The sequence below is a fragment of the Danio rerio genome, chromosome 14 (assembly GCF_052040795.2).
Source record: "Danio rerio strain M-AB ecotype USA chromosome 14, GRCz13ab, whole genome shotgun sequence".
Classification (NCBI taxonomy): domain Eukaryota; kingdom Metazoa; phylum Chordata; class Actinopteri; order Cypriniformes; family Danionidae; genus Danio; species Danio rerio.
The window spans coordinates 19,774,441-19,787,184 of NC_141034.1; the positions used below are offsets into that span (position 1 = coordinate 19,774,441).

The 12,744-nt window shown below is 33.7% G+C and overlaps 1 protein-coding gene and 1 long non-coding RNA gene across 2 annotated transcripts; one reads left to right on the forward strand and one right to left on the reverse strand.

The window, feature by feature from the left end:
* Nucleotides 1-250: 250 nt before the first annotated feature.
* Nucleotides 251-3,480, forward strand: LOC141377493 (uncharacterized). The gene is made up of 2 exons (XR_015507344.1): nucleotides 251-1,690; nucleotides 1,785-3,480. It is a non-coding gene; the product is annotated as an uncharacterized LOC141377493 (long non-coding RNA).
* selenot2 (selenoprotein T, 2) lies at nucleotides 2,869-11,303 on the reverse strand. Its single transcript, NM_001098487.2, is given in 6 exon segments — nucleotides 2,869-3,768; nucleotides 7,640-7,786; nucleotides 7,881-7,968; nucleotides 8,752-8,878; nucleotides 8,982-9,092; nucleotides 10,997-11,303. Coding segments are annotated over 5 exon segments (633 nt in total). The 5' UTR covers nucleotides 11,182-11,303; the 3' UTR covers nucleotides 2,869-3,768; nucleotides 7,640-7,664.
* Between the last annotated feature and the right edge of the window lie 1,441 nt (nucleotides 11,304-12,744).

A 12,744-nucleotide genomic window follows, 5' to 3' on the forward strand; every position in this document is an offset into this window, starting at 1 on the left:
TAGGACCACAGTGTACCCATCTTCTGATGGCTACCTCCAGCAAGATAACACATCATGTCATAAAGCATGATTCATCATCTCAGACTGGTTTCATGAACATGACACGAGTTCAATGTACTCATATGGCCTCCACACTCAACAGATCTCAATCCAATAGAGCACCTTTGAGATGTGGTAGAACGGGACATTCACATCATGGATGTGCAGCAACTGTGTGATGGATGCTATAATGTCAATATGGACCAAAATCTCTGAGGAATATTTCCAGTACCTTGTTGAATCTCTGCCACAAAGGATTAGGGAAATTCTGGGAGCAAAAGTCCTTACTAGTATCCAATCCAATCCTCGTAAGGTTTACCTAATAAAGTAGCCAGTGAGTAGATATCACATGGATGACTATATGAATTGTCTGAACATCTCATAAAGCACATTAGTAGGAAACTACATCTCTGTCGTTGTGAACATTGACATTCAGTCCGTCACATAATTTACTGTACTCTTCATTCTCACATAATAGCCCTGTTATATGCGTCTGATGTCATGTGACCTTCCGTAGGATGAAAACAGACAAGAGCCCAATTCACAACTGACACAAGTCTTCACTGCATGATTTAATATATGGACTGTGTTTCAGATTTCATTTTTTTCGAAAGTACATGAAGTACATTGTTTGTTTGTTTTTTGACACAAGAAGATATTAAACCAAATAAAAATGCATTTTAAAGCAATGGACGTTTATGTCATAGTATGCTTTGAATGTTCTGATACATTAATCTAAATATATTACAATGTGACTTCAAGCCTTAAACTAAAAAAAAAAAAAAGATTACTGCTGCTTGTTCAAACTACCTGTTTAAAATGAGCTGAAACAACACAATTCTTGTCATTTATTTGGCCAATTTATTTGTTTCATGTATAGTACACTTGAATTTGTAAACCATTAAGTTAACTTGGCCAAACAGGGGATGTGTAGTTTCTAGCATGAATTAAGAGATGAAAATGTTGACAATAAAATGTATCTTAGGCGTTTAAAGTTAATATAAAGACTTGTTAAGAGTTCAATCTTCACTTCAGTTTGAAAATTTGGAAGTTTTATGAAATGCTTTGAGTTTTGAGGTTACCACCTTGCAGAAGCACCATGCTTTGGGTGTTGCAGCTCAATTAGCAAAACTGCAGTTTGTTGCTTTGCTCAGTGAGCAATAACTGTCCTAAATGAGTTCTGAGATCAGTCTCAACCAACTGTATATGTAATTATGAAATATGTTTAAAAGTGGCTCTTTTAGTTCATTTAGGATAACATCGAAATGTAATAGACATACATAACAATATCAGACCTTTGAGTTTAAGTTAAATAAACATGCAAATGTATTTAAACTTTTATTTGATAAAATCATCTTTTGGGTGTCACGGTGGAGCAGTGGGTAGCGCTGTCGCCTCACAGCAAGAAGGTTGCTGGTTCAAGCCTCAGCTGGGCAGTTGGCATTTCTGTGTGGGAATTACATGTTCTAACCGTGTTGGTATGGGTTTTCTCCGGTTTCCCCCGAGTCTAGACATGTGGTGCAGGTGAATTGGGTGAGCTAAATTGGCTGTAGTGTATGTGTGTGAATGCAAAAGTGTTCGAGTGTTACCCAGTGTAAGGTTGCAGGGGGATGAGCCGCATGAAACATGGTGGATAAGTCTGTTTTCTGCTGTGGCAACCCCTGATGAATAAAGGGACTAAGCTGGAAAGAAAATGAATCTTGGACCACCTAAATTGAATTTAATTGTGTAAATATTTGTTTTAGTTGGTGCTACACACATTGAGTGGATGGAAATCTTGCCATCAATTAAATTAAATTGATTTCATCCAGTTAGTTTTTTTTTTTTTTTTTGTGTACAGTATGTAAACAATGAGTCCAAATCTGTGGAAACACAATACATCACCACATACAAATGAGTGTCCAAAAAAATAAATAAAAAAATAATGGTTTATATTTTACATTCTGACAGCATCGGGCACAAAACATAGTTGCAAAATGTTTTGCCTAAAGCATTTACCTGATCAAAGTGGTATAACTCAGTGATATAAAGTCAGCTATTTTGCCTTTTGCTTGACTTGACATTCGTAGATAGCATTTAAATATCTTTGCATTTGACCAAAGTCCTTACTTCCCTCATTTATACTCCTGGAAAGTTTAACTTCATTTACAACACTCTTAAACTAGGATAAGGTAGACAATAAACCTGGCAGAATTTGTGCAAATGTCATAAAATATGACAAAAAAAGAGAGTAAAAACTTTAAATGTGTACAGGATAATGTGAAAATTAGGCTATTTCATGTTTTAATAAATGTTGTTCACAATGAGTGGCTCATCAATTTATTTGCTCAAATTTATTTAAAGAAAACATTCATTAATTTTACTTCAGCTTAGTCTCTTTATGTCGCCACAGCGGAATGAACTGCCAACTTATCCAGTGGATGCCCTTCCAGCAGCAACCAAGTACTGGGAAACATAAAAGAAAACATTTAAGCACCAATTTCCAGTATTTAGTACTAAATTACCTGAGATTGCGAGATTGGCTGTTTTTAGTACTCAAAGTATGAACTTAAACCACTCTCAATCCAAATACCTAAAGCTAACTATTATCTATTTACAAGCAGCAATTTAGTACTTTAAAGAGCTAAAAGTCTCAGTTAATGGTTTGTTAAAAAAACAAGGCAAACAAAATGATAATACATCAATGCAACAGAATTTTTTTCAATGGATATATATTTTCTATGACGTATTTCTAATTTTGATCGTGTACCCTAATAAATACACGTTTATATTAAAAAATAATGTATATGAGGGAACAACACATTATGAAAAAGATTTCACAAACCAACCTTTTAACATGTCAATATTTATTTTACATCACTATGAAATGAAGTAAAATGTCTTCTCTCAATGCAACTTAATCCCAACTACTGTATCACTCGTGTAACAAATTCACAGAGGTACGCTTAAATACCAGGGTACATTGCTTACCGCCACATCTACATGGAAAGAGCTGGAAAAATAGAGGAGCAGGGGGTCTCTGGAATTACCATTCACGTCTTCTAATAAGCATCACTCAATCACACCATCATTAAGACTGCAGCCATTTGAAGATCATTCACAAATTCCCCTGGCAGTGCTTACATACACACTTAAAGATTAAGCAGAAGAAAAACATCTGGCCTTAATTCCCTCCGAAAGCACATGCTGCACTTATGAATCTAGCTAAAAAAACCTGCAACAAAACAAAATGGACAATTTCAAGCATTATCATATAAAGAAAAATGCATTCCCACTAAATTAAAAAGGCAAAAACCCCCGAGTACAGTACAATCTACACCAGTGCAAACAAATAACCCTGTTAAAGGTCATTTTAAGACTTAAACCTATACGTTAATAAAACATGACATTTGCCCTTGAGATTCGATTTCATCTGAAAGCACTTGTTACAAAGCTACCCCTGATCAACACAAATAATAATAAAAAATAAAAAAAAAAAACATCTGCATGTGGCACAACTTCAGCATCTAGTAAGAACTGTAGTGCCTTTAGCTCACGCGAGACTTTCCTACTATGAATGCGTGTTGCTCTGAAGAGATGCAGTCGATCCAGAGGTGTGTGTTGCTGGGCAGGAGGAGTGTGTGTGGTGGCTGAGCATCCAGCCTGTGCCAACAGTGTGCTGTTTGCAGCGCAGGCCTTCATTATGCCACAGTCCACAGTCCCGCTGACCGGCCAAACAGCTCCGGAGACCTACCGACGAAATTATAACGTCATTACATTCTGCATTGTGTCGTGTTGTGTTCCGTCAAGATGTAATGCAATCTCATGGTGTGACAAAAGCAATGAAATTAAGAACAGAAGTCTGCAGTTGGTTTTATTGCAAGAATAGAAAATGTTTGCAAAATATTCCCTGCATTCTTTGTTGTTAAAAAAAAAAAAAAAAAAACGAAACAAGAACAAGAAATGGTGAAAATGTGCTTGTATGAGATTTGCTATGCAGACAGCAGGTACCCTGAAAGGCTTTGCAATAAACATTTTCATCCCTTCCCAAAACATAGAAACATGTGTAAAATGAATATGTTTGATTGGACAGCCACAATGTAAAAGTGAACCAATAAGAGAACTTGATGATCTCTTCTTTTCTGTATTTGGACCAGCACATCCAGCTTAATTTTATTTTACAGAGATGTGCCATGGCAAAATAACCAGTGAATTACCTAAGGACTAGGAAAAAAGACAGGTGAAATGAGCTAACTAGAACACCATCGGGGTTTCTGCAGCTTCATCAAGTCAAATTTAAGACTTTTTAAAGACCATTATGAATTACTTTCACATGGCAAATTGCTAGGGATTTTTTGTAATGGCCAGTGGATTTTTTTTCTTGCCTTATAATAATGAAAATTCTGTTATTTTTTAGACATTTTAAATTGTGAGTCGAAACAAGCAAACTCCATTTATATACATACAGTTGAAGTCAGCATTATAGCCCCCCTGTTTTTTTTTTGTTTTTTTTCAACACATTTCTAAACATAATAGTTTTAATAACTCATCTCTAATAACTGATTTATTTTATCTTTGTCATGATGACATTAAATAATATTTGACACTTTTATACAGCCTAAAGTGACATTTAAAGGCTTAACTAGGTTAATGAGGTAAACTAGGCAGGTTAGGGTAATTAGGCAAGTTATTGTATAATGATGTTTTTTTTCTGTAGACTGTCGATAAAAAAATATATAGCTCGAAAAAATATATATATCGAAAAAATAAGCTTAAAGGGGCTAATAATTTTGTCCTTAAAATGATTTTAAAAAATTAAAACTGCTTTTACTCTAGCCGAAATAAAACAAAAAAGACTACGTCTAGAAGAAAAAATATTATCAGACATGCTGTGAAAATTCCCTTGCTCTGTTAAACACCACTTGGAAATATTAAAAAAAGAAAAAGAAAAAAAATCAAAAGGGCTAATAAATTTGATGTCAACCGTATATATTTTTAGCAAAACGTTTCTTTAAAAAGACAAGTTTAAAAACCTATGATAAATTAAATGTACAACATACGGTTATTCATAAATATATGAAGACATTTTAAACAAATGATTTTGTAATGATGTCAGGAAGATAATTAAATCATATTGGTTAACAGGGTTAATCAATTTTACTTTTGTTAAATGTTTTTTTTTTTTGATGGATTGTTTGTTGTACTGATAGAGTAGCTTTAAATGGACAAATTAAGACCCATATAAAATCATTTAAGACCTACAACACCATATTTCAGTGAATTTAATACTTTTTAAGGCCTACATTTTTTTTTTTTTAATACTAAGACTTTAAGACCCCATGGATACCCTGACCATAGACTGGAAAGCTAGGTAAACAATTAATTGATCTTCAGGTTTCTTTGAACTTAATATATGCACTATAGTTTTGTCTTGCTTGCGAGGCCAGATTTTGTGTGTGTGAGTGTGTTTTTTTTAACTATGTGTTAGGTAATCAATGTGTAACTATTTAATTTAAAATTATTTTAAAATATAAAATAATTTAAAATTATTTCAAAGTTACAGCTTCATGTTTTATAAAACCAGTCTTATATTGAAGGGGTATATTTTTGGCAATAGCCAAGAATACATTATGCATTGACATTTATTTTTCTTTTATACTAAAAATTAAATGTAAAGATCATTTCCACAAAGACATTTAGTAAGCCCTAAATATAGCAAAACTTAATTTTGATTAGTAATGTGCACTTAATCTGAACAAATTTATAGGCAATTTCCCAGTACACAGTTGTATATCGACCTTATTCTCCGTGGACAAGGGGGCGCAACCATTTGAACCATTTTGGCTCGAGACTTCTGGTCTCATTCACTTCCATTCATTTTTAGTAATTAAAAACAGCTCGTTATGCTGCTTAATGTTGCAAACTTATATTTGCTTATTGTCTTGCTATATTTTGTGTGCATAGTCATGCAAACCCTTGTTTGTAGAGCAAGTAGTTTGACCATTCTCTGCCGTTTATTATTCCTAGTCATTTCTCCCATAGGCAGCTGAATCAGAAGTTCCAAAACAATCGCAAAAACGAGCGCACTTCCGCATTGAAGAATAAGGTCAAATACAAAACATAAATCAACAAAAATATTTCCTCAGCTTTCATATAGATGCATAAATCTCACCTTTTCAAAAACGGACATATATTGTTTTCATTTTCCTCTTATGCACACTGCAGACCTTTATGTCTGCTTGCGTATAAAATCAGTATGTCATTTTTCCAGATATTATTCACCATTTCCTTGAGGAGTGCACAAATTGATAGAGGATCACCATGGTTGATACAGAAAGCTTGTCAGACAGAGGAGGGGGCGGGGCTTTGCGACGGTTAAAGAATCCTTCAAAGCCTGCTATTTATAGCAGGTTTTAAAATGCATTTCGTCAATTAGTGGAGAACATTAAATGCATCCATAAAGTGTACTCGCTTTCAGAGGGAGTTAGAAAAGCATTGTTGACAAATTCTCATATGCTTGAAAAAAATGTAGTAATGGTTTAGAAAACAAAGCTCAGAAATGAGTTAACAATTTGAATGGACCCTTTTCACAAGACTGGCGCGTTTAACGGTCATCATAATCTAAAATCCTTGAAAATTTTTTTATATTTTGATTTAAAAAAATAACACACATTTGAACATTTATATGTAATATATCATCTTTCTATCAAATTACATGAAACAAATAACTGCTTATACGAGGTGCTTCTAATGCAGTGTCTATGGGGCTGAGAGTAAATTTGACGTTTTGCTCTCTTCTAGCTGCTTTATTAGTCTCACACATTTTTTTCATTTTTCTGAAAGTCTTGAAAACACCATCGTTGTGTTTCTCTTTGATTATTTCAGCAAATAGGGTTGCAAAACGATTATTTGTTGTACTCTCCCATTCACTTCGCTCTAAGTTTACCCAATGAAGCCTTCTGCTGCTGAGCAACCCAGAAATATGAAAATGATCCATCAGTCATTCACTGAACAAGCCAGAGCTGTAAATGAATCAACATCGAATGGACTAAACTGCTGCTTTAAAAAGCCAGTTGGTATTTCATAGGAATGAAAAACCTCCTAGTATGAAATTAACATTACCACAATTACAATTTATCAATGTGTGATATAGATTTTAATATGTCAGAGGCATAGGAGCGGAAAGATTTTAAGATTTTAGCGGAAAGTTCTTCATTAAAAACTAAATAAGATGAACCAAAATTTATCAAATTTATCAAAGGAAAAAAAACACTGTACTCTCACAGTTCAGGCAAACATATTAAAGGTGCACAGATGATTTTAATCTTTTAATTGACATTTTCAAAGATGAGAAATGTTTAATGATAATTCATTTTAATATTACTGAAAAGCCATTGATCAAACAAGTGCAGAACATACGACTATCAAAATAAAAATGATTAAACACTTCAGCTTAAAAAATGTTTTGCCAAGAACTGAGATTTGCAAATAACTCAAAAGCCTAGAGGGAAACACATCTATCGAAAACAACGTAAACAAAAAAAGTCTTTGTTAAAAGCTGCTATGCTTGTACTTGCTGTGACATACATGCTGATGTAATTGTACAGGTTTAACCACTCACATGTCTCTTGGCAAAAACAACAGCACTACGGTGAAGGAAAGTTCATCTTGTCGGCCTGATTCATCTTAAGGTGGTTATCTAAGATCTGGAACAGCTCCTGAATGTTGGGTACATATCCCGATTGCAACTTGGACCAAATTGGGATATCTAAAACAGAAAGGCATAATGACGTTTTTGTGATTATGACGTAAAAAGTAGATATTTTTCCTAAAGAGAATAGTGGTGATCCTAATGAGATTACCATTCAGTGTAATCTCAAAAGCTCCTGTTGAGAGGAAATGGGTCTCCAGCATATTACTAATAAAAAAGGCCATGAGGCAGGAGAAAATCTGCAAAACAGAGCAAGCAATTGTGAGAAATCGTTCTTTCAAGCTAAAATAGCTTCAGGTTAGAAACACAGTGCAAAGAATAGACAGATAAACATGTATATGGGTCAAAGACGTGACGACCCATTTTGGTGTTTGCATCAACTAAAATTCACAAGAGAGATTTTATACATAGAAGGTATATTAAATCGAAATAAAATGTAGACTTTAGTTTAATACAAAAAAAATTATAAATAAAAAAATTGTGGGGAAAAAAAGAACAAAACTTTAAAAAAATGTTTAAAATTGGTAAAAATATGTTCTGTTGATAATTTTTTTTTTAGAGCTACAAACCTTTAAGAAAACTGACAGCTTGAAATAAAATTTGCGTAATGAACAATCACAAATCTCTATTATGATCACACGGTTATAATTGTTATTAAATTTAATTATTTATGCTTTGCTGATTTATTCAGTACATGTTATTTTAAACAGAAAAAAAGACTATTCATAGTCAATCATTAATGAACGCAAACAGCATTGAAACAATATTTCTGTTCATGTAAGATCTCCTTCAAACAGCAAATAGGTGGACTGATTTTACGTCTGTAACTCAGGCATTTAAAGTTGCTACGTCATCCCTTGCATTCCACTAATACCAGGTCTGCCCAGTACGACATGGTTACAGCTCTGAAATACCGCTCATTCCTCAAAATAAGCGTCAGTTAACGTGGTGATGTTTATTTTTAGACTCTAGTTTGTTATAAAACAAAGTTAAGAGTCCAAGCGCTTCTTCAACAACATTACCTTATTCTCCTGCCCCCAGGCCCATATTCTTGGAGTGTTCATTCCAAACATTTGGAAAGGATTTTGTCCGGTCACAATCAAAGCGATGGCAAGCAATTTAAAATAAGAGAGGAAATTTCCGAGATATCTGCAGAGGAAGATAAATGGCAAGTACAAGTCAGAACAAAAAAAAACACTATCGGAAACTCGGAATGACAGATGATTCCAGAAGATCTAGAAAACACACTCACTTGTTAATAGGTTTGGGAGGATAATTATCTCCCTCGATTCGGATGTCCGGGTACAGCTGGCTAATAGACCGGGAGTACTCCTGGAACACCTTACTGTACCCTCAGGAAATACTGAAAACAACACACAGTTAATGACTGCTATTATAGAAACGATTAAGAACATGCATGTTTTGAATTTTACGGATCCTAAATTTATTCATGTTCAACTTTTTTTTTGAGAGTGAATGTGTTTGTATGATTGTTGTTGTATTTATTTTTTGGAAATATTTAATAAAAACGTCAAATGAAAACATCAAAATAATTTCCAAATCCCATCCTATATTATTATAATTTTTTTTTGAAAATGTCACTTTGCTTCTATAGTCTATGCATGTCATTTATTTATTCATTAGATTTTATACAGATGTGCCCGTACAAAATTATCCCAATCAATCTAAAATGATGAGTTTTTTTTTTCTAACTACACCTATTTAAGCCATCTGGATAAATTGCATACTTATTGCAATATATATTCAGGGTTTCCACACTTTCACGAACAGCAGATTCAAGGCCTTTCAATGACTTTTTAAAGCATCATTATTTTTTTAACCAAACACAGTTGTAATCCACATGCAGCACCACGAAAGACCAAACTGTACTTAATATTCCACCTAATATTTATATTATAATAATGTCAGATTAATTTTCAAAAACTAATAGGGTCATGTTCACCTTTAATAAAGTTTGTTAAAATAAATACTGTTAATATTCAAAAGTAATTTCTAAAATATTAATGAAATGTGCATTATTTGTCAGTGCTATTGTACAACAATTAAATTCACAAATTTTTATTTAAGAATGTCTCAGTTTTTTGTTGTTTTTGACAACTGAGCACAATTGTTTAAATAAAACCATAAACAAATTTTATTTTAAATTTAATTCAAGCACTTTCAAGGCTATTCATGTCTAAAATTCAAGTGCGTTCAAGTACTTTTAAGAAGTATGAGAACCATGTATATTAAAGAAAAGTTTCAAAACCATAGAGCCAAAGATTGAGGTAAAGTTGGTTTTATATTCACACATTCGTACAGTGACAACTTGTGAAACGCTTCCTAAATTGTTTAGCACAGCATTTTGAATCTTCCATCTGAAATAACCTGCAAGTGTGACTTGAAAACAACATTAACACAGTTTATTTGACTGTGAACAATGCTGTACTTTGATAGTCATTGGCTGCTTGAACGATTTCGCTATTTAGAGTCTGCAAATAATACTTTTATGAAATTACATTATTAAGGAGAATATCTGAATGTGCGAATATAAAACCAATTTTACTTCTATCAGAAAAAGTACAAACTACTGAAAACAGCAAAAACAACACACAGTACTTCTTGAGGATATTACACACCTCAACTCTTGCTTTTTGAAGACAAAATGTTCAGACATGGAGGATGAAGGTTTCTTATTTTTGGTGAAGATGTCAAGTACCTTTTATTTTGAAAGTACATTTGGCAGAAATAAGTGTCAAATGTTCAACTAAAATCAAATTAACGTTATATGGATTTCTGCATAGATTGTGCTCTGAAAAGTGCAGCGTAATCTCATATTGGCTTTAAGCAGATTTACAATATAATCTTCTTATTTCAACACATTTTTAAATTACAAGATGCTCACTTTTTGCAGCAAATATGCTAATTTTGTATACAAACATTAATACGTTACGTTGTAGAAATATTCCTTATTATTAATAACTTATATTAACGTTACAGGGGTGGTTGATTTGCTTTTTGACAGTCAAATCAAGAAACACAGACCACATTTTGTCAGTTCATCCTATGTGTAATACAAACAAATAGATTTTTACACATTATAATTATTCATGTTATATATTTATCCATTTAATACATCAGAATATGTAATATTATTATTATTATTATTATTCGCATACGCTACATTAGCCGTTAGCATAGCAGCTAATATACATATTTAAAGTGTTAAAACATAAAAATGGCATTAATGTATGTACAGTCTCTCACCAGTACTGGAACTTGAGGACAGGTCCCGTGTAGAACGTGTGTTTATTCTGTCGCTGTGTGTTTATGTCGGGTCCAGTGTTCTCCTGTTGAGTCACGCTGTTGCGGCCCACATAAATATCCTTCACAGTCACCACTGTGAACAGCAGCAGGGCCGTTAATATACCCGTCTGACTGTACTCCGCCATCTCCGGGCCCGTCCTCAGCCACAAACCGAACCCACAGACCCGCTGTAGCTGCTGCTGTCGCTGCTGCCGCCGCCGCTGAACTGGTACTTCACAAAAAAAAATCAAAATCAGGATAAAGTGACTGGTTGCATTTCAAAATAAAAGTCTTCCACGCTGAGTCATGCAGGAGAACATGTTCAGGGCGACATCTATTGGTGAAGTGTTTCATCAACCCGTTGATGCAGCTCCAGCACGCCACACTGTGTTCAATAAAGCACATGACATAAACGAACAAGTGATGATAAATAACTTAATGTAATTTAGTTTAATTAATTATATTATTTAAAAAGTGCTTATAAATCGATGATATAATATTCTAACATACGCATAATGTTAAAGCTACATTGTCATTGATTGCAAATTACAGTATGATGTAAAAGGCTAAGTTACCAAAACTGAAAATTATCTCACCATTTACTCAACCTTCACTTAATTGTCAGAAACCTGTTGGAGTTTTTTTTCTTCTGTTGTACACAAAAGAAGATATTTTGATGGTTATGACATTTAAACCATGAAAATTTAGAGCCAATTGAGTAAATGATGAGTAGACCTTCATTTTTATTTGAAATTTAATTTGAAAGTCCAAAAATAAAAATACTTTTGAGTGCAAATTGACCAATTAAATAAGCTGAGGGGTAAATCCTCTTTAATAGTTGACTTGGTGTTGCCTTTCAGGCAAATATTTCAGAAACCATTTTGCCTGTTTTTTTTTTTTTGTTTGTGTGTGTGTGTGTGTGTGTGTCTGTGTCTGTGTCTGTGCATTACCTTAGTTTTTTGTCTTGTCTTGCTAGCTTATGGCAATACCCATGTCTGGACTTGTGTTTTGACTTTGTGTTCTTGTGTTTTGTTTGCATTTGGTTCCTCTTCGGCTTTTCTATTACACTTTTCTATCCACAACACATCAGTGACCTCAGTGTTGATTGTGGAAATCTGGACAAAACATTTGAAACCTGAAGACTTTGCCTAATAATTTCATTTTCAATTTCTTAAACTTTGAAATACAAACAAAATCCTAAAACATGTTAACTAAATGCTAGCAACCAATTCTAAATCATGTTAAAACATGATAGCAAAACTCAGAATCATGCTAGCATTAGCCTTGGTAGCATCACAACAAAGAAAAACATTGTAACAACATGCTTAATCCTGCTAGGAAGACTTTAAAGCTGGAAGACTTTAGCCATAACTTTGATAAACTAACAATGTCCTAAATATGTTAGCAACTTGCTGAAATGTCAATAACGTACTAAAATGTTAGCAACCTGCTAATTTGTGCAAAAAACATTCATTCATCATTTTATTTTTTATAGTCTCTTTATTAATCCGAGGTCACCACAGCGGAATGAACCACCAACTTACTCAGCATATGTTTTTATGCAGTGGATGCCCTTCCAGCTGCAACCAATCACTGGGAAACATCCATACACGCTCATTTACACACACACTTCCGCCAATTTAGCTTACCCAATTCACCTATACCACATGTCCTTGGGAAACCAGAGCACCTGGAGGAAACCCATGCGG